At 34.6% G+C, this 22,927-nt stretch overlaps 1 protein-coding gene across 3 annotated transcripts in view; it reads right to left on the bottom strand.

Moving 5' to 3' along the window:
• Nucleotides 1–22,927, bottom strand: part of IQCM (IQ motif containing M) — a 491,845-nt gene that overhangs the window by 208,985 nt on the left and 259,933 nt on the right. For 2 of the 3 annotated variants that reach the window (XM_050791177.1, XM_050791179.1), the window contains 3 exons: nucleotides 21,785–21,983; nucleotides 11,221–11,365; nucleotides 6,858–6,992 (listed from right to left, as the gene is read on the bottom strand). In XM_050791177.1, coding sequence (XP_050647134.1) covers nucleotides 6,858–6,992; nucleotides 11,221–11,365; nucleotides 21,785–21,983 — 479 coding nt within the window. Of the gene's footprint in view, nucleotides 1–2,249; nucleotides 2,358–6,857; nucleotides 6,993–11,220; nucleotides 11,366–21,784; nucleotides 21,984–22,927 lie in introns of those variants that run through there. The other variant, XM_050791180.1, reaches the window with a different exon arrangement.

The raw sequence follows: 22,927 nt of genomic DNA, 5'->3' as shown, positions 1-22,927 counted from the left end.
GGGCCTATCATGGGGAGGGGGGAGGGGGGAGGGATTGCATTGGGAGTTATACCTGATGTAAATGATAAGTTGATGGGTGCAGCACAGCAACATGGCACAAGTATACATATGTAACAAACCTGCACGTTATGCACAAGTACCCTACAACTTAAATTATAATAATAATAAATAAATTTAAAAAAAAAAATCAATGGATATCCCAGGTGTTATAGACTCAATTGTGTCCTCTCCCAAAATTAAACTGTTAAGCTCTAATCCCTAACGTGACTTTATTTGGAGCTATAACCTTTAAAGAGGGCATTAAGGTTAAATGAGGTCATAAGGGTAGGGCCCTATTTCAACAGGACAGGAGTCTCTATAAAACTGGAAGAGATACTGAGGTGATCATGCCCAGAAGAAAGGCCGTGTGAGGACACAGAAGGAAAACAAGCTCAGAAAAGAGGCCTTAAGGGAAACCAAATCTGCCAACACCTTGATCTTAGACTCCTAGTGTTTAGAACTATGAGACACTAAATTGTCATTGTTTAAGTGATCTAGTATGTGGTAATGTAGTGAACTAACTACCAGGAAGTGCCAAAGTTGACAGATAATACTGCAGATCATCTGGACCCCACAAGCTCTGTCATTACCTAACAGGCTTCATATTGTATGATTCCATTTACAAGAAATTTTCAGAAATGGCAAATCTATAGAGACAAAAAGCAGATCAGTGGTTGGCTGGAGCTGACAGTAGCAATAGAGATTGACTGTCATCCACTCTTATTTAGCAAAAACCTCAGAAAAATAGAATGAAAAGTCAAATTGCCTGAAATTAAATTTCTGATGCATGAAGCCTGAAAATATAAAGTAAGTCTTAAACAGTGAGCTTGTGAGCTGAGATTTGCACCAGCAACATATGTATAATGTGATCCTACTTTTATTCTATTAATGAAGAAGATAAATTGCCAAACACATTTAACCAAATATTAATGGGGGAACTTATAAGATCCTTATAAGAACTGATCCCTAGTCAGGAGCCTCATGCCATTCTCAAACATAAAGTTGCCAGTGTTTCACCTTTTATTTTTAGTGTGTATTTTCAAAATGTTTTGCAATAAGAATGTGTTAAATTTCTATTTTAGAAGTTATTTAAAATAAGGTTATTGTAGCATGTTACCTCTGATACGTCTTCATTCTTTTGCCATCAGAATTTTTCAGTCTTAAATTTTTTATAGTCTAAATTCCTCTATTTTGAAAATATCTTTTTAAACCCCTTCCTAAATAATTAAACTTTATGATTAGAGTGCCTGTTAACGTGAAAAACTTTTAAGAGAAAATCATTATATGTTTCCCATCTAATAAAAACAAGCTATATATTGGTAAAGGAGCAGAAAATGCAGCATTGTTGGTTTGTGGTGGACTAAGCTGTGGTCTGAGGAACAGGGGCTCAGGAAATAGTTATAGTTTGCCACTAACTAGTCAGAAAACCTAAAATGATTCATATCATATCTCAGCTTATAATTTGTTCAGATGCATAAGATATTTCAGGTTAAACAGAACATAAGTAAGTACCTTTCATGTTTTTTAAGATTTTGGTCTAGGGCTCCTCACTACAAATGAACTTATCATTGTTGTTGAGTTTTTTGATTATCTTAATTGCAGAAAATGAACTAAAAGTTCTATTTACATGTTGGAAAAATATGGGAAAACCTTCAAAGTTCACATTTCTAAGGACTGGACAGAAGTATAAGTAGATAATATATATATGCCCACAATTCATTATTTTCTTTACTTTGTGATATGCTATTCTCATATTATTAGTTTCATTTATTGGAATTTAAATGAATATCAAGTAATGGTTTTCATGTTTGCATATTCTGCAGCTTTTAAGATCTGCCTACACATGTAGCCGGAAGTTGCTTCATTCTCCCAAAGTAAGATTTTTAGACAAAAATCATGTCCTCAGTCACAAATTTTTTTGTTACCATAGTGATAAGAATAAAGAATGAAAAACAAAAGCTAAAAATACCTGAAGACAGTTTCAGAAATGTGACCCACTCGGTGTTGTGCACTAAAGTAGTTAATCAATTGAATTAGCTACATATGCGTTCAGGTGAAATATTATACTGGATGAAAAAATGCGTAGGTTGCACATCTGGAGCTATTATACACAATCAAAGAAGTCAGTATGAATGAAGATGACAGACAATCTAAAATGCATAAAATCAAATTCTTTTAAGAATAGAATATATACCAGAAGCAAATAGGAATCCATTAATTTAGCTCCTTCTTGCATCAATTTTCTGTTGTCTTTTCGTATTTTAGAATATCTCCTCCATTTTAAATTAAATCTTCTTATGCATCAAAAAGTGTTGTAGCTGGATGGACCAATATAATTAGACACATTTAAAATTACATTGGAGTGGCCCCTTTCTGTAAAGGGAAGTTTCCCAATCTTCTGCATTATAATAAAAATATGCTTTTAAATTAACTTTTCTTTTGAAAATTTTAGTTTAAATAAGAATCTTAACAGACACAATCATTTACAGAAAAATCTAACATATTGCAAGGCATTAAGCTAGTCTGTGAAACATGAATAAAAGGCAGCTCTTGCTATCAAGAATGTTTTAATCATCTATCTAATTATGTTTTTATAACATTGATTTTTAAAATGTCTGCACAGAGTAGAATGGAAAAAGCATTCACCTTAACTCGAAGAGAGCAATATTAAAGTTCCAGCTCCATCAATGAGCTTAGAAAAGTCTCTTTCTAAGCCTCAGTTCTCCCATCCATAAAATATGTATAAACAAGCATATCACCTCCTCTAGCATGTAGATCATTATGATAATCAAAAGAGATGATATGGGTAGAGACCAATTGATGGCATTCAATATAAAATCTCTGTTAAAATGAGTCATTATACAATTTTGTTTAATTTTTAAACATTTTCAAAATAAAGATAATTATAAATGTTTATTTTCATAATTAAGAATATGTGAGAATTACTTATGAATAATAACAAACTTTTATTGCACACTTACAATGGACCATATATTTTACATAATTATTTCATTTAAGCCTCACAACAGTCCAGTGACTTAGATATTATCTTCTTCTTATAGCTGAAAAAAGTGGGGTATAGGAGGAATATATAACTTGTCCAAAGACAGCTAGAAAGTGGTAGTATAGGGAATTAAGCCCAGGCAAGTTAACCCCAGAGCCATGCTCTAAATCTAAGCCATTATGATATATTCTAAAATACTGAATAGAGAAAAATATCCCTATGAAGCTGTTAATTTGAAAAAAAATACATATTTTAAATTACTAACACTAGTCATATATTTTTTAACTACTTGATTAGTTATATTTTGCTGCATTTAATTTTTTTATTTTATTATAAGAAAAATGAAAACAACTTAAATGTATAACAATAAATACATTATAGAACATCCATATGGCAGATTACTACTCTGTCATAAATAACACTGTAAAAGTTATTTGTAGTTTTGAAACTGATGAGTATTGTTAAACAAAAACAATATGTTCAAACTATATATGGAAAATCTGGATTTTCATAAAATAATGTCATATTGACAGAAAAACTTAGAGAGATAGTTAATGTTAACAATTGCTATATCTTCAAAATTTTATATACTTTTATATTTTACAAATTTTCTATAATAAAAATTAAATACTTTTATCATTAAGAAAAAGTCACTTAACCTAAACTGAAGCACAAAGTGATGTAGATGCGTCTACAAATAGGTGAACAAATATTTATCAAAGTCTAAAAAGTTGTTCCAGATATTAGGATACAGCAGTTGCAAAAGAAAGTCCATAGGTAAAGAATTGTGTAAATTTGCACTAAGAATGAAAGAAGAGAACTCCAAACATATAATGAAGCATCCATCTTTACATTCTGATTTACTCACACCTTCGTACTAGTATGTGAGCCCTTTCTTTAGATTAAAAAAAAAAAAAAGTCTTGAAATGTTTGTTTCACTTCCTTACCATCTCTTCTCAATTACATTGTGGTGACATTATCTCTAAACACAGTAGAAAGCCAGAGCATGAGTATATAAATAGAAAGAAAAACTAACAAACAAAAATCAGTTGCATTTCTCTACATTAACAAAAAATTATCTGAAAAAGAAATTAAGAAAACAACTCCCTTTGCAATCACATCAAAGAAAAAACAATATTTAGGAATAAATTTAACCCAAGAGGTAAAAGATCTGTACACTGAAAACCATAAGACACTGATTAAATAAACTGAAGACACAAATAATTGAAAAGATATATTGTGTTCATGAATTAGACTTTACATTGTTAATATGCCTATACTACTCAAAATGATCTATTGATTCAATGCCATCCCTATCAAAATTCCAATGGCATTTCATAAAAACTAAACCTAAATTACATGAAACTATAAAAGTTCCTGAACAGCTAAATAAATCTTGAGAAAGAAGAACAAAGCTAGTGGCATCACATTTCCTGATTTCAACCTATATTTAAAAGCTATAGTATTCAAAACAGTATGGTACAGGCATAAAAACAGACAAATAGACCAATGGAATAGAATAGAGAGCCCAGAGAAAAACCCATGCATTTATATGCAACTAATTTTTGACAAGGGTGCTAAGAATACACAATAGGGAAAGGATAGTTTTTACAATAAATGGTGTTGGGCAAACTTGATAACCACATGCAAAAGAATAAAATCAGATGTTTATTTAACACCATATTTAAAAATTAACTTGACATGGATTAAAGACTTAAATGTAAGGTCTGAAGCCACAAAACTTCTAGAAGAAAACAGGGGAAAAGCACTGTGATGGCAATCTTGGCTATGGTTTTAGTTTTTAATATGACCCCAAAAGCACACATGACAGAAGCAAAAACAAACAAACAAAAAACAGTTGGGCACAGTGGCATGTGCCTGTAGTCCCAGCCACTCGGGAGGTTGAGGCAGGAGGATCACTTGAGCCCAGGAGTCCAAAACTAGCCTAAGCAACTTAGATCCCAGTCTCTATCATAAAAAATAAGAATAATTTTTAGAAAACAAGTGGGACTACATCAAACTAAAATGCTTATGCACAGCAGAGGAAACACAATCAACAAAATGAAAAGAAAATCTGTAGAATGCGAGAAAATATTTGCAACCCATATGTCTGATAAAGGATTTATATCCAAAATAAATGATAAACATACAACTTAATAGTAAAAACCCCCAAATAATTCAATTCAAAAATGGCCAACAAACCTGAATAAGCATTTTTCCAAAGAAGACATGCAAATGGACAACAGGTATATGATCATCAGGGAAATGCAAGTCAAAACAACAGTGAGATATTACCTCACACCTAGTATGAGAGCTATTATTAAAAAGACAAGAGATAGCAAGTATTGGCAAAAATGCAGAGAAAAGGGAACCTTTGTACACTATTGGTAGAATGTAGATTGGTATACCCACTATGTAAAATAGTATGGAATTTCCTTAAACAATTAAAAATAGAACTACCATAAGATCCAACAATCCTACTACTGGGTATATATCCAAAGAAATGAAATCAGTTTGTTAGAGATATCTGTACCTCCATTGCAGCATTATTCACAATAGCCAAGATAAGAAAGCAATGTAAGTGCCTGGCAACAAATGAATGGATTAAAAAAGTGGTATTATACACAATGGAATGTTATTCAACCTTTAAAAATAAGGAAATTTTGTCATTTGTCACAATAAAGATGAACTTGGAAGACATCATGTTGAGTTAAATAAGCCAGATATGGAAACACAAACACTGTGTAGTCTTACTTATATGTGAAATCTATAAAAGTTGATATAAAAGCATAGAGTTGGATGGCAGTTGCCAGGGCTGAGGGTTGGAGGGAATTAAGGAGATGTTGGTCAAAACATACAAATTTTTGTCTTTCAGTTTGAAAGACAAATAAGTTCTGGGGATCTAATGTACAGCATGCTGACTGTAGTTAATACTGTATTAATTACCAGAAATTGGCTAAGAGAAGAGTTCTTACATGTCCTTACCACACACTCACACTCACACACACACACACACACACACACACGGTGCCTATGGATGGTGATGGATATGTTGATTAATTTGATTGTGGTAGTCATTACACAATGCATATGTATCTGAAATCATCACATTACATCTTTAATATAAACCATTTTAATTTGTCAATTATACTTCGATAAAGCTGGGGAAAAAAAGAAAGAAAAGCTGAGAAGAATCTTAAGAAATTAAAGGAAAATTCATTGAGATTTTTTCATGCTTTTGTGACAATTTACATCCCCTTATTAGTCTTTAGTGAAGAGAGAAATCTTGCTCCATTTAAATTATTAAATATTCCCATAAACAATATTTTTCACTTACTATTCAGAAAAGAAATGATTTTCTGTGAAACTATATTATATTGAAATAGCTTACAATGTTTACACATTTTAACTTGACCGTGTTCTCCAGTACCAAATCTAATTATCCAGGAGAAAGCCTCCTAGCATCAGTATTTAAAACACAATGGTTTAAAATATACTCAACTTGATGTAACTTATTTTATATCAAAAAACACCTAAAAACTATAAAAATGAAAACCATCTCTTCCATCTTCCTCCAAAAAACCTGTATTGTATTAACTTCTTTTAACCTACTTTTCAAATATTTTCCTTCACATATATTAAGATCAGATACAAATAAATTTGAGGGAAAGGACTTATAAAAAAAGTTTAGTAAAAGTAAGGGAAGGAATGAAGAAAGGAAGAGAACAACTGAGGAAAGTTGGGAAAGAGAAAAGAAGAAAGTTGAAAGGAAAAGAAGGAGAAAAATAAGAAAAAGAAATGAGAAACTACTCACCTTGATGGACCAGGTCCCAGGTATCATCAATTTGTTTCTGAGTTGGGAAATGTCCACAGTCACTGAAGAAATTGGGGAGCTCACTTCTTTCCATTTTTGGCCAATATTCCCTCTTAGCAAACATTATTTCATAGACTAAAAGGACAAAAATGTAAAAGAAAATATTTTTTAAACAATATATCAAGTAAAAAACTTTAACTCTAGCTTTACTTTCCTGTCTACCAATAAGTATCCATGATTAGTCTAGCACTATGTCGACCTTCTGGCAAAGGTTAGAAGGAAGTGGGCATGTTTCTCTCTCCTCACATTCCACAGTAGTGAAATTTTTACTTGATTCCCCAAGATGAATACTGGCACCTTCTATACTGGCTTCATGACAGTTGACGATAAATCCTATAATGTCAACTTAACCATGTCATAAGACGTAGCTTTTATATCAGGACTTCTGAGGACCTGACACCTACTGATCCACTTCACTCTTCATTGTTTATTAGCTGCTCTACTTTTTTCATCTCTTTTTGGCTTTTACTCACATTCTAACTACTTAAATTCCACTTTGGATGGCTTATTCTGTTTCTAAAGTTGGCCCCTAATTGGGAGCAATATCTACTTTTTGCTCACTAACTTCATGTATTTCTACTTTCACATTTAAGGTACTTTGTCACTCCTGGCTCAAAACTACCACAGAAAACCACTCAGTTGGGCCACCTGTCACTTATCTCCCATACTTGACTTTAGAAAGGAGTTAGATAACGAGCAAGACAATTGATGCATACATTTTATAAGTGTAGTTTTCCGTAAATAATTTTTTTCTTTTTTCAAAAAAGTGACATTGAGTTTCTACTTTGAAATATGCTACATTTAACCCCATGAAGCTGATTGTATAAGTCAACATTTACAGGATGTCAGCGACTGCTCAAATACAGGTTTAGCTCCGACTGCCAATGGCAAAGGGCACCAAGGTGGTTTCTAACAGAAGTTATATCATCCTGGCACTCAACCACATGGATTTCAGTTTTTCTATTAATTAATTAATTCATTCATTCATTCATTTAGTTGAGGGAGATAGCTATGAGACATCAACAGATTCAAGACATATTTAGTGATTGTCTAAATATGAATAGCTATTTGAGATCCTAAAACACAGCAGTACAATAAATGAAAATTTATATTTAGTGTATGTATGACTATTTGTCTCTTTTGAAATAAGCAAACTAGAGCAGTTTCTTTCAGTGTCCCATCCATATCTCCTTGTCCCTTAATTCTGTGCATGCTAACTTGATGTTCAGTTGCCAGCATCTGCATTCCATTGCCTAAGGGCTCCCTCTGGCTACAGGCCTTCACACAACCCATCTATGCACCAAGCAGTGGGCCTCAACCAGACTCAGGAGTTGGCTGAGAAAGACCCAGCACTCAAGTTGTTTACACTGTTTTTTCTGAGTTCCCTAGAGGGATTAAGCTCCAGTTGTCCACGTGGTAATTTGCTTGATATTGCACTCTTTTTTGACCCCTCTCCCTTCTGTCTCCTTTCTCCATTCCATTAACAGTATTGCCTAGTATTAACTCCCAAGCAAATTAGTTGTACTTGAATTACTGTCTCAGCATCTGATTCTAAACTAAAACAAAAAGAATATCACCTTTTACTTTTGTGATTAAGTAAATGTATTTCTCCTTGTAAAAGTATATAGCCCTTTATTAGTTTCTCCTTGAATTAATCATTTTATATGTTTCTCACAAGATAATATTGACATACCTATTAATATTATGGCTTTGAAACTGTATAATTGATAACAGTGCCCTTAACCTGTATATTATGCCCTATGAGCAAACTTTCAGCAACATGAAAGGAGAATTAGTATTCAAGGATGATATACCTAGGGTAAATACAAAATTTAAATCACAAAAATTAATGAAATTTTCTGATAATTGAAAGATGCTTAAAAAGTTGTATAGGTATCTGCCAAATATCACCCAATTAGCCATCAACACATGGAAAAGATGAAGAATTTTCTAAGTAACATGAAGACAAATTAGAACTTGCAAATTCTGTCTCTATTGAGTTACTTTACCCCTCAATGTAAATGGATGCTCTGGTTGGTAATTCTTTAAATTATTCATTTACCAAATTCTGTTCTACTGTTCAGCTCCCATGTTGGACAGACCACCATCTGTCCTAACTGGACTCCTTTATTCTGTTTTTGCCACATGTTAGCTTATTCTCAACAAAATTACCAGAGTGATGTCTGCAACACAAGTTGTTTCATAGTCCTCTGTTCCCAATCCTCCAATGGCTTCCCATTTCTCTCAAGGTAAAATACAATGGTCTATAAAGCTTGACAAAACCTGTGCTCCCGACTACCTTTCCAATTCCATCTTGCTCTGCTCTCCAGTCACAAACTTCATTCCAGTAATACTAGTCTCCTGGCTTCCTCCAAGACTAGCAGCCTCCAAATTAAGGCCTTTGTGCTTGCTGCTGCCTCTCCTTAGAACCTTCTTCCTCCCATAGTCCACCTGGCTTATCTCTCACTATCTACACGACTTTTACTCAAAAAACTTCTCAGCTAGAAAGCACCAGAGTCCAGGACGGAAAACAGAAATCACATTAATTATTTTTTTCAAACTGAGGGGATATTTCAGGATGCAAAAATATTGAAATCTGCAGTTACAAATTGAGAAGGAGAAATCATAGAAAGAAAGTAAAGATATGAAAAATAAGCAACATTCCATAATGTGAAAAAAATCAATTTAGTGATAGTTTGGGGTATGCAGAGAAGACTAATTGAGTAAAATAGTAGGAGCATTTTGGAAAGGATATGTGATTTGGAAGTCAGTAGCTAAAAATTAAAGTGGATGGAAAAGAAAATTTGGCCAGTGTAATAACTGTAAGGTTTTAGTATATATTGTGGTATTATAAAATCAGTACATTCATATTAGATTATATAATATAAACTACTATTCATAAAAAGAGTACTAAGATCTTCTTGAATTTTGTACTAGTGGTATGGAGAGTTTATGGGCAAAAGTCTTAAAATCTGACTCTCTCTCGGTTCTATAAGTAAAAGGAGTCCAAGTAGCTTCCCAATGGGAGAAGGATCTTCTCTTTTTCTGCCTCTCTCTCTCTTGCACTTTCTCATTCTTTCTTCTTCCTGTCTTCCCATCTCTCCAACACTTTGCTCCTTTCTGCTCTTTTCTCTAGAAACCAGGTTGTTGGGCTGGACTGGGTGAATTAATCTAGCAACCTCTGACTTATATAGAACAATCTCTCTTTCTCTTTTCTCTTTCTACTCTCTCTCTGACTTCCTCCCTTTACCTCTAGCCACAGAAAAGAAACTATTCTAACTCAAAGAGTTCTGGTTAACTGTAAATAGCTTTTAGCACATAATTTTATCATAACTTAATGAAAACTATCATTTTAACAAATATTTTTGAGTCCTTCTTATAAACCAGGCATTTGCTAGATAGTATTTACTGATAAATATAACAGACATAATCCCTTTCTTCATGGAACTTAGTCTTAAATGTAAAATAAATACTGTATGACTAGCTGAGACTACCAACATTTTCACATTTTTACCTTATAAAGCAGCAAGACAATGATTGCAATTAAATATAATTTACTTGTATCTTTTTTTAGTCAAGAAACTGGCTCTAATAATCTATCCTAATCCTAAGCAATACTGAATTCATTAAATATAAATATAAATTGGAATCTCTGAAAATTAAGATATAAATTAGAGAATTTGTTCTATGAGTAGAATTCTAAGACTAATAAGCAATATGTTGTTTAGTATGCTCAGTGTCCATTAACTACTATTCTGGTATAAATACTTAATTTTCCTTTGTGCAGCTATCCCTCCTCCAATGAAGAGTTTCGGTGCAACTCTCAAGCAAGATTCCCTACCCTCCCATTGCAAAGTGTTGGATTTGTGACTCAAGCTATACGTATCAGTTGCTATCTCCCTGGAATATGAATTTAAAGCATAGCAACAAAGAGTCTTTAAGTGGTAAGGGTTTATCTATCCCCCAGAGGCAAATTGAGATTGTTCCTTATTTCCTCCTCCCTAGATCTCTGAAGCAGTTGTGTTTAATATTCAGTCTGAAATCCAACTCTTTAACTATCTTTGCAATATTCTCCCGTTAAATTTCCTTTTTGCTTTGGTTAGCTAGAATGAGTTTTCTGTTACTTGCAGAGGATCCAAATAAATTAATTCAAATATACAACATGCTAACTTAAAATGCAAATTGCTTACAGCAATATAAAATATAATCTACCTTTGCTTTCTACAGGTAATTATATTTAAAATTTCCATGGTTAAATTAACTCCAAACTTAAATTCAAACCAGAAGTGTCTGCATCACTTACATTTTTTTCGGTCCATCCATTCCTCTAGCTCTGATAAGTTGACAATTTGTCTTGTCCTCCAAAGACCACGTCGATATCTAACACGGTGGATTAGTCTGCCATACATGTTAATAACTTCTTTCATATCCGGTCCATGATATAAAGCCTACAAAGACAAAAAAGCTCCTTATATATTTCTGGTATTTATATTTAATATGACTTGCCTCTTTCATTTAGTCTATTTCACCTAGTTTCTTAGATTATGGGTGTATTTATTGTTGGTTGCCCAGGTTGGTTAAATATATGTATTGTAGAGTAACACAATCTCCCTGTAGTTCAGAGATTTCCATTATGAATTGCTTTGTTATTATATATTCATACTTCCCATAGAATAGAGCTTCCAATATTTGCTTCTTTCACAGACACTTCCTACACTTGTGTCCGGATTTCTATAATATGTAGCCTACACTGCCAGAAACGATGTAGTCTTATTAAAGTATTATTCTGTAATGGATGATTCTTGTCTAAGCAGTCCACCCTGGTTGCTCAAATCTTCCTCTTTTATTTCCTTTGGAAATTGTACATTCATGTCCTTTACCTATTTTTCCCTGGGCTTTTTAAGGTTTTGTTGTTGTTGTTGCTGATTTCTAAAAATCTCTGAATATTCAAGAAATGAACCTTTTTCAGCATATATGCACATTTTGCTTTATTAGTTTACCTGTGACTACATTCTTCTGTGTATGCATTTTCAACATTCCACCAGAACAGTTTTTTTATTAAAGTTTTAAATATTTACCTATTTTGTATTTGTTTTCTCTTTTCTAAAGAGCAATTCCCTTTTAGTTAACAAGTCAACTTTTTTTACATTTTATATTTTCTGGCTTATTAATGTCTCTATATATCTTTATTAATTTACTTCTAAATAATATTTAGATTTATTTTCCTGTTCTTGACTTCTTAAAGGCTTAATTTTTAAAATTTTCATTATTTCTTGTTTGTTTAGGAATGTGTTTACATTTAAACATTTTCCACTGAGTAGGCTTTCCTTTTCTGTGTTTTGCATACCGTATTATAAATGAAAAAACTGAAGCAGAAAATCTTTAAATAATTTTCCCAAGGCCCCATAGCCAGTAAGTTGTATAATTGGTTTTGAAACCAGCATAGAGACATTTGAGAGCCCACTTAACTATACTCTACATTCCTTTTAATTTAGTGTTTTCATCCATTCTTTTTTTTTTTTTTTTTTTGAGACGGAGTCTCGCTCTGTTACCAGGCTGGAGTGCAGTGGATGCAGTGGTGTGATCTCAGCTCACTGCAACCTCTGCCTCACGGGTTCAAGCGATTATCATGCCTCAGCCTCCTGAGTAGGTGGAACAACAGGCACTCGCCATCATGCCCGGCTAATTTCTGTATTTTAGTAGGGATGGGGTTTTACCATGTTAGCCAGGATGGTCTCGATCTCCTGATCCGCCCACCTTGACCTCCCAAAGTGCTGGGATTACAGGCATGAGCCACCGCACCTGGCCATGTTTTCACCCATTCTACAGGATTTTTTTGTTTGTTTGTTTCCTAGCATATTTCATATGACACATTAATTAATTTATGTATTTATCTATGTATTGTTTTGAGATGGAGTCTCACTCTGTTGCCCAGGCTGGAGTGCAGTGGCGGGATCTCAGCTCACTGCAAGCTCTGCCTCCCAGGTTCACACCATTCTCCTGCCTCAGCCTCCCAAGTAGCTGGGACTACAGGTGCCCGCCACCATGCCCAGCTAATTTTTTATATTTTTAGTAGAGACGGGGTTTCACCATGTTAGCCAGGATGGTCTCGACTTCCTGACCTTGTTATCTGCCCAAAGTGCTGGGATTACAGGCGTGAGCCACTGTGCCCGGCCCATATTACACATTATTTTTCTTGTTTCTGTCATGTTATTTTCTGTTTATGTGAAATAATATTTTTTGTTTACTTGAATGAAAAATAAATTAGCATAATTTTACTACCTTCCTCTTCTCCTTTCTCCTTCCATCTAATAGCAGATTCTGGATGTTTGCTAATGTCTCTCAACATTTAATAGCATTTTTCAATGTGTGTTTTTAATCTGCCTTTTGTTCAATAGGCTTTTGTCTTTTAAAAAGATAATAAATTGGTTGTACTTTTGGCACATTCCCTACATATGAATCTTAGTGGGAGACAGAACCCACTTCCCACAATTTGAAGCCAAAAGTCAGATGCTTATGACTCATACCTCTTCTGTTGCTAGGATGTAGACACGTGAACTTCACCATTAACTCCACCAATCCCAAACTTTGAATGGAAACAAATAATGCTTTTAAGAGTGAAACAGTGGGAAATCTATTTGTGTGATAGAGTAACTGTAGCACAAATATACATTGAGTAACTGTAGCACAAATATACATTTTTCAAGGGCAGCATTTGTGAAGTCAGGAACACCCAGGATTCAGTGTCTGCATCAGACTCTTTCTGTATAGGATTTGGCTGGATTACTGGGAGCTACTCAGCCTTTACTATTCCTTTATGTTTCTGAACTTAGTTCTCTACACCTGTGTACAATATCCTCCTCAACATCTTTCTGCTTAAATCTGTAACTGGATTTCTTTTGCTTATAATTAAGAATCAAGCAGTGTTTTGATTGTATCTTTAAAACATGAAGAGAAAAGTTCCCGCTTGGAATGTGCTACTTGGACAGATGATGTCTCTGAGAAAAGGAAGGGCATTGGGCAACCACCTACTTCAATTTGAGTACCTTTTCCTCTGAATGTAATAACTCTTTTGGGCAACACAACCTATCTTGTAAGGGAGCCCTTTTCAGATCTCAGGCATTTGGAAGGTCACCTAGGGCGTTTCATGGTTAGGAAGTTGAGCCAGAGAAAATTACAATGGTCCATCCATGTGGTTTTTATTACAGGGAGTGTCCCTACCAGCCTTTTGCATGGAAATATGCTTCAGCTATTGTGCTACTACATTTCAGTATGTAAATCTTTCACTATAAGTCTAAATATTTCTCAAGGTAGAATTTATCAGAAAAAAATACAAATTTCTACTTACAACAGCAATATTGCAATATAGTTATTGCAAATTACTGATTATAATATTCAAATTTCTATTATCTTAATGGACAAATGTATTATACCTATCAACATTTAATAAAATTTTCCAGTATTTATTTCAATTTGCTTTTGCTTGATATGGTCATGTCTTTTTTTTCTTAAGTAATTTATTCAACTTTTGGAGAATTCCGCCATCATATGACACTTAGTATGACTTAATTTCCGTTAGTGTGTTTCTTATCAGTTTGGAAGAGATCTTTATATGTTAGGTTTTTTAAACTTTGTGTCATATTTCAGCAAATATTTTGCCAGTTTGACTTTTTAACTTTGAAAAAAAATGCTATAAACCTATAAGAAGATATCTTGACCACATTTATTGAAGTCTAACCTTATCTAAGCATTTAGGTATGAAAATATCAAAAAAGTCTTTATTCAAAAGTCTTATAAAAACAAAACGGAAAATTTTTTAAATGATTAAACCTATACACAGTGAAATAATAATTGAACATTCTAAATTGTTATCTCAATCTCATATGCATAAACAAACACAAATATGCAAGCCACAAATACCACTAAGTGTGAATCTTATATTCACTTCCCCATCCACTAAGAAACTAGTGAAGACCTTATTCCATGCATAGCTAGTGGACATGTGTCTCTCCTAGGTTTGGTTCCTCTTGCACTTTTTCAGGCCTCTCCTCTGTGTCCATGTTGCTTGCTGTACTCATTTTGATCTGAGTCAAAGAGATTATTTTTACTACTATCTGAAGCATATGCCTCAATCACTCTATGTCTAATTGCTCAGTACAGAAACTGTTAAATAAACATTCTTGGTCAACTTTATCATTAAATATAAATAAAAATATATTGTTTCCCCCACAGTGTACTCTGAAAAACGTTAAATAGCAGCTCCTAATTGCCATAGAAAGGGTGCCTCTCTACAGGCCGTGGTTCTTATCTTCATGTTTCTGGTGTGAGCTCACCTGAATTAGCTCTATTAGCACCAGGTGGGAGTATTATCTAGCCTTGGCTTTTGGCAGGAAACTCCAAACATTGGAGTTTCCTGACCTGAGAAAAGACTCCACCATTTGCAATGATTGGACAATTCTGGTACCAGAATGGTCTCATGTTTTACAGTGCTCTGGAGCTAGACAGACTTATGTTTGATTCTCAAAATTCATTCTCATCTATGTCACTTGCAAGATGTCCAACTTTGGGTAATTATGTTACATCTCCATGCCTCGTTTTTCATAATTACTAAAGAAAATTATACAACCTGGAGAAATGATACCACTCCAATTCTTGATCACCAACCTCAGTGAGGTTCTCAAAGTGGCCTGGAATTTCATGCATGCTTTTTAAGGCATCTCTCTGCCATTTTCTGTAGTACCTCAATCTCCTCAAACATTCAAACCCATCTAAATGCTTACTCTCACCAAATGGCCCAATTCCTTACTTCACAAAGGAAGAAAAAACAATTAGTTTATTGCAACCTCAACTTCCCACCAGCAAGTCTAAATACTTAACTGCATCTACACATCTTCTTCTCCTGCAACAATGGAGAAATATGTTTCCTCTCACTTAACGCTAATCTTGTCAAGTATCTTGGAAATCCACCCCCTCCAATCTCCTTAAAGGCCTTATAATACAGATTATCTTCATCTTTCTTGTATTGACAACCTTTCCCCCTTACTGGCTTCTTCCAATGAGCATTTAAGCATACATAAATATTTTTTATCTTAAACTATCCTTCTCTAAACCTCATAGTGCCTCAATTTATCTACTGCAGATGTTTTCACTGCATGAACTTACTGTTACTAGAGCCAGAAAATTCTGTCTAGCAGCATTGGAGACTGTGGACCTAACCCTCTTCCTTCTACTGCCTTTCAAGTGCCTTGATGTAGCATCTTCTGGTTTTCTTCTTACCTCTCTGGTTACTACTTTCATGTTTGTGGAATACTCATCTTCTGCTTCCCTTTGAATGCCAACCAGTTTCTCTCAATCTTTCTTTGTAGGATTCTCTCTTTATATAGTCTCCCTAGACAATGACATGGACTCTCATGGCTCCAGTTAGTATCAGTAATGATGATTCTCAAATCTATGGGTGGCAGCAGGTTTCAAGGACGGCATCCTTGGTCAGGGAGCTGCATCAACATATTTAGAAGAGGTTCCTCAAATTTCAAATCCTCCTGGCCCCAAAATGCTGTTATGTATCCTTCACTCTCTTGAAAATAATTTATTAAAAACATGTATTAGGCTCCTAGTGTGGGCCAAGAAGGTACAAGACCTTGTGAAGACAGGAAAGATAAAATTTCTGTTTTCAGAGGGTTACATTTTAGTGAAAGGAGCAATAATCTAATAAACGAATATAGGTTAGGTGGTAGTAAGTGCCACGAAGAACAATAAAGTGCTTTAAAAGAGACAGGGAGTGATTAGAGAGTTATTTTGTACAGGTTAGTATGGGACAGATTTTCGGTAATGTGACAATGAGCAGAGACCTGAATGAAGTAAAGGAGCAACACCTCGGGGAAGAGCTTTCTTAGAAATATGATGAGATTCATTACCAAAGTGAGGTACTTTTATAGATGAGAGGGTTTTACATTCTTTCTCAGTGAAAGAATTTAAGAACTACTGATGAATCCCAAGTCTTTCTATATGGCCCAATCTCCCTTCTGAATTTTGGACCCATATACTCAACTGCTTCCCAGACATCTCAAGGATTTCCCACAGAAGCTTTAAGCCCAGTGTTGAAAATTGGACTCTACCTTCATTCCTTTCTACTGCTCCCTCCTGCCTGCCCCTCCCCTTAGATTCTGCATTTCTCAACCATACACCAGATTGCTCAAGACAAGAACCTGGGAATCATTCTTGACTCCACCCTCTTCCTTATCTCCAAATACAACCAAACCCAAGAGTCCTATCAACTGTCCATTTCCCCATCACCACCATGCAGTAGATTATTGAAAAAGCATACTAGTTGTTCTCCTTCCATTTTGTCACCCTCTCCTCCCAATCCATTGTCCAAAGTCAGTAATTTTTCAAAAATACAAATATATTTATGTCACTGATCTATTTTAAAGGCATCCATTCTCAGACACCAAGTATAAACTCCTTATGAAGGTTTCTAAGAACGTTATTAATCTGATTCCTACCTTCAACTTCCTTTACTGCCATTGTCCTCCCAACTATGCCCCAGCCCCTTAAATGTAAATAGTTCACCTAAGCTCATTGATACGGTCTTTCCTGTGCCTCTCAGCCTCCCAGTACACCTGACAAAATAAAGATACCCCTCACCGTCCAGATCTCAGTTTATTGGTCTTATCCAATTGCGCATCAAACACACTTGGGGTTAAATGGCCTTTCTAAATGCTATGATGATACCTAAGACTTCTTTCAGTTATCTGCATTACTCACTAGACTATGTATGCTCTTCACACACCAGGCAGGAAATTGGACCCAGTATATAGTGACTATTATCAAATTAAAAAATACATATGTTATTGAATAAATGAACATAGGCCTACAGGTACTTGTGTTAGCACACATGTTATGTAATAAAACTGTTCTATACAACAGGCGTCCCCAACCAACTGCTCTGTGGCCTGTTGGGAACCAGGCTGCACAGCAGGAGGTGAATACTGGGTGAGCGAGCATTACTGCCTGAGCTCCTTCTATCAGGTCAGCGGCAGCATTAGATGCTCATAGGATCAAGAACCCTATTGTGAACTGCACATGCAAGGGATCCAGGTTGTGTGCTCTTAATGAGAATCTAATGCCTGATGATCTGAAGCAGAACAGTTTCATCCTGAAAACATCCCTGCCCCTGCTCTTGTCCATGGAAAAAATTGTCTTCCACGAAACTGGTCCCTGGTGCCAAAAAGGTTGGGGACTGTTGCTATACAAGGTGCCCTGTCCTATAGGGTTCACGAATAGGTTCAAATTTTGTTATTATTTCTGTTTTGTTCTTTTGAGACAATGATAGCAAATTCCTACTTTATCAAATTTTCAAAGAATTCTATAACCTCCAAAATATTGAAGACCATTGAGTTATGTATAAGACGTTGTTAAGGTAATAATGAAACTCAGATTCTCCAGGGCTGTTCCAAATTTACTGATTCAACAAATATTTATTAAAAGCCAATTTCAAACACTTTTTATTATTGTAGCTATCAACCATTCCAATGTCCTGGAATTTCAACATTTTTAGTCAATAGCAATCAAATATATTTAATTTAGGATTAAAACTTTAAAATTATAAATATTTAGAGAAAAATATTGGAATTAAGTAAGATCCTAGAAGCGTTACATCAAGGAATGAACCCTGTTTTGTGTCTTTATGATTCTGTAATATCATTATTACTTATACCTAAACACATGTAAACAAACAGCACAAAAATTTTTAAAGGGAAAGGACACTTTTAATTGTGGAAAAAATATTCATATTAAAATATAGCAATCTCTGTGGTCTTTTGATGTATGACTGGTAAGACAATTTGATGCTGCTTCATTATTTCCAAAGAATTCCAAACTAAATTTTTCATAGGGAATGGAAATTGTACGGTCTCTTGAGTAATCTTAAACTTCTAGCAGACACTGTCCACAGCAACAAACTCTGAAGTGGCAGTAAAGCAATATGACTATGGAAGTCTCCCAGTGGAGGAACTGCCACAGTGCTGACAATTATTCAGTGATTTGCTGTGCACCCTCTAGATCAGAAAGTTATGAAGAATTCCCCCAACAGCAACCCTTCACATAGGCACAGTCCAGGAAACTTACTATTAACTGCATTACAGGGTGTCACACTAGGATTTTGACACTAGGCAAAACAACTTTAACCACATCAGCAAAGTAATCATCCAACAGATAAAGCACCATGCCAATGATGGAATAAAAAAGAAAATCATTGATCATAACAAATTTTATAAACAAATAAAAGTAAACAATCTACTTTATATTGGCTCTGATCCTTTAAAAGTACTTCCCATTCTTTTTATCTCAAATCCTATCTCCGTATAGAAATTCAGCATTTTCCTTATCAATTAAATCACTCCTTTTCACCCTCATCTTTGGCCCATTCTTCCTCTCTCAATTTTTTAGATTCATTTTTGTCCCAGAGGTTATGAATGATTCTACAATTCTTTCTGATATTAGGAAATGCTATAATTAAATTATATAGCATGTATCAAATGTATGCAGACAGAACTTTAAGGATGTGTGTGTGTGTGTGTGTGTGTGAGATCTCCTTAGACTGCCATGATAAACTTCTACAATTATGTTAATTCATCCACTCAATAGGTATTTGTTGAGTGCCTACATATAATCAAATACAATAGGTATTTGTTGAGTGCCTACTACATACGAAACACCATTCTAGGCATTTGAATACAGAAACAAACAAGACAGACAGATACCTGTCTTCATGGAGTTTGCAATCTATCTAGCCAAACTAAAAAATATGTGTATACAAACAGAGAGATAAACAAGAAAAAATATTAGATTATACATGCATACAGTTAAAATGATAGAGTATATATTATGTGTCAAGGTAGTCTGTGGTGCTGTGAATAGAAAAATAAAGAGTATGTGCTTCCAAATAAGTCATATAAACCATACTGTCCATGTCAAACGTGTAAACAGATGATAATAATGTAAAGAACTGGACACAATAATGACCAGAAAAATGGAGAGATCGGCTCTGCTTGATGGACAAGAGAGGGTGTCTAAGTGAATATACTTTAGGAAGATCTTGAAAGATGAATTGGAGTTTATCAGAAGATAAGGAAGGCAGAGGAGAGAACAGCATGAAAATATAAGATGACAAGAAACAATCAAGATTTGCAGTTTGCTAAAACACAGAGAATATGTCAGGGGGTATGATGTGATGAAGCTTGACAAAATGCAAGAGCCAAAACAGGGAAGTCATGTGTACTATGTTATAGTTCCTACTATATCCTGTAAGCAATATAGGCCCTCAAAAAGATTATAAGAAATGAAATAAGGTAATAACAGTGGAATTTTTCAAATATGGTACATGGCAAATAGATTTGACGGAAGTAGGTCTGTAGGCATAGAGATCAATGAGGCAACTATTGCAATTCTCCATGTAAGGGTAGATTAAAGGAAGTTCTGGCAAGAAGCACAAAGAAGAGCAGTTCAACAAACATCATGAAAGTGGAACCAATTGAATATGGGAGTGAAAAAGTTGAAAGAATCTAAGAGACATCCAGGTTTATGGCTTGAGCAATGAGTGGTAGAACAGTTTATCAATATAGATAGTTATAGGAAAGAAAGAGCTTTGTGGAGTAAGAAAATCAGTTCATTTCCCATTGTGGAGAAATTTAATTCTAATTTAACCATAGATCTTTTAATGTCTTAGACAGACATGGGTTTGAATTCTAGCTCTTTCACTTACCAGCTGTTTGACTTTGGGCAAATAATTTGCTTCAGTTTCTTCAGCAATAAAACAGATATAGCAGCTACCTTACAAAATTATGGGATTAAGTATATGGAGTGTTTACCTTTTGCCAGAGTTTTACATGTATTATCATGTTTAATCATAACTACATATGTGATTCACATACATATTAATTTACACACGTTAGTACATGTAAACATGTATACCCAGAGATAGGCAGATGGATTAACTCTAACAGTATCACCACATTGTCAAAGAAATGTGTTCAGGATGCCCACTGCAAATCTATTCCAGAGGTTTTTCCCAGAAGATCAAGGAATTGGAGTGGGCACTACTAATATATTTTATTTATAGTTGATTTCCCAAATTCCTTATTAGCAGTAAAACTTTAGCCCTCAAGGTGAGGACATTTTGGGTTCTCTCAAAGGTTTTCCAAGATGGACCCACTTAGGTTCATCTGCATTTGCCCAGCCAAAATGGGTCTGCATTATTTATTTTAAAAATCAGAATTGCAATCTATGAAAGTTGACCAGGTAGATATTTGTATGTGTGTGTAATTCTTTGAAATTGAACATTTATGCACTGAAAGAGTACCCAGGAGTGTGGGAAGTGAAGGAAAGTTGCTCTAAACAGAAAATGAGCAGATAGCAAGGAAGAAACAACTTTAGTGCAAAGTTATTTCAAAATATCCTTGTTTAAGAATAGGTGGTCCCAGAATTGCTGAGTTAAGGATAAATGAGGCCTTTTGTTTGGAGTCTCCAAGTTTGCACAGTCTAAAACTATCATCATAGCAGATTATTCATCACATTTTCTTAAAGTATGTACACCAAAAATTAGTTGGATGTGGTAGCAGGCACCTGTAATCCCAGCTACTCAGGAGACTGAGGCAGGAGAATCGCTTGAACCCAGGAGGCAGAGGTTGCAGTGAGCCAAGATCATGCCATTCTGGGCAACAAGAGCAAAACTCCATCTCAAAAAAAAAAAAAAAAAAGTATGTACACAGAATTTTACTTAGAAATATTAGAGGCATATTGAAAAATTTTACTTAATTGAATCTAATGAGAAATTTTAAACACATTATAATATCTGATGTATAGCTTACCTTGGTCATTACTCTTTGCAATCTTTTGCGTTCAAGCCATCCCCTGACATACGCCTGCATGATGGTGACCATTCTAATCAATTTTGGGGTAATCATGAATTTTTTTCTTTCTCGGAATACTTGGAAAATTTCTATGTGTGGTCCAATTCTTTTAACTTTATTGTCATGTTTATCAGTTTTCTTTGGAGTATCTTTTATCCTAAAAATAAAACAATTTCTTATTATAGATAATATGAAAAATTAACACTTCCACAGTTTTAAATTCTTTCAGTGATGAATACATTGAAATAGGAAATATATTATACCTTGTACACAGAATTCAATGCATGTACATAGAATTCAAATATGTCAATAAGGTCCTCCAAAGAAGGTTGAATATGCCAAGATCAATATTACATGGATAAAATTAACCTTCTGAAGAAAAGAAATCCAAAAGAAAGTGAATTTTTCAGTCTATCTACAAGTATTCAAAAGAGAATGTTTTCATATGACAGGGCAGATTAGTTCAAATAATTTTCTTGTCCCAGAAGCTATTTTAAACTACAGAGTAATTCAAAATTATTTGATTATTTGACACTGATATTCTGTTAACCAAACATCATCAGAAAAATAACTTTGATTCAAATACTTTGAATTGAGAGGCTCTGTACTATGGTGGTAGGATCACGGCCTTTAGGATCAGCAGACGGGAAAGGTGATACCGCAAACAATGACCAGTCTGCAATATTGCTATGGGTGACTTGGTGGTTAATAATGAGTGTCAACTTGACCGGATTGAAGGAACAAAGTATTGATCCTGAGTGTGTTTGTGAGGGTGTTGCCAAAGGAGATTAACATTTAAGTCAGTGGGCTGGGAAAGGCAGATCCGCCCTTAATCTGGGTGGGCACAACCTAATCAGCTGCCAGTGCAGCTAGAATATAAGCAGGCAGAAAAATGTGAAAAGAGAGACTGGCCTAGTCTCCCAGACTATGTCTTTCTTCCATACTAGATGCCTCCTGAAACATCAGACTCCAAGTCCTTCAGTCTTGGAACTCCAACGGGCTCTCCTTGCTCCTCAGCCTGCAGACGGCCTATTGTGGGACCTCCTTATGGTCATGTGAGTTAATACTTAAAAAATTCATATATATATATATATATATAAA

Source organism: Macaca thibetana, chromosome 5 (genome assembly GCF_024542745.1).
Source record: "Macaca thibetana thibetana isolate TM-01 chromosome 5, ASM2454274v1, whole genome shotgun sequence".
Classification (NCBI taxonomy): Eukaryota; Metazoa; Chordata; class Mammalia; order Primates; family Cercopithecidae; genus Macaca; species Macaca thibetana.
Note: the sequence above shows the minus strand (reverse complement) of the source record. Positions and strands in the feature narration are given on the sequence as shown.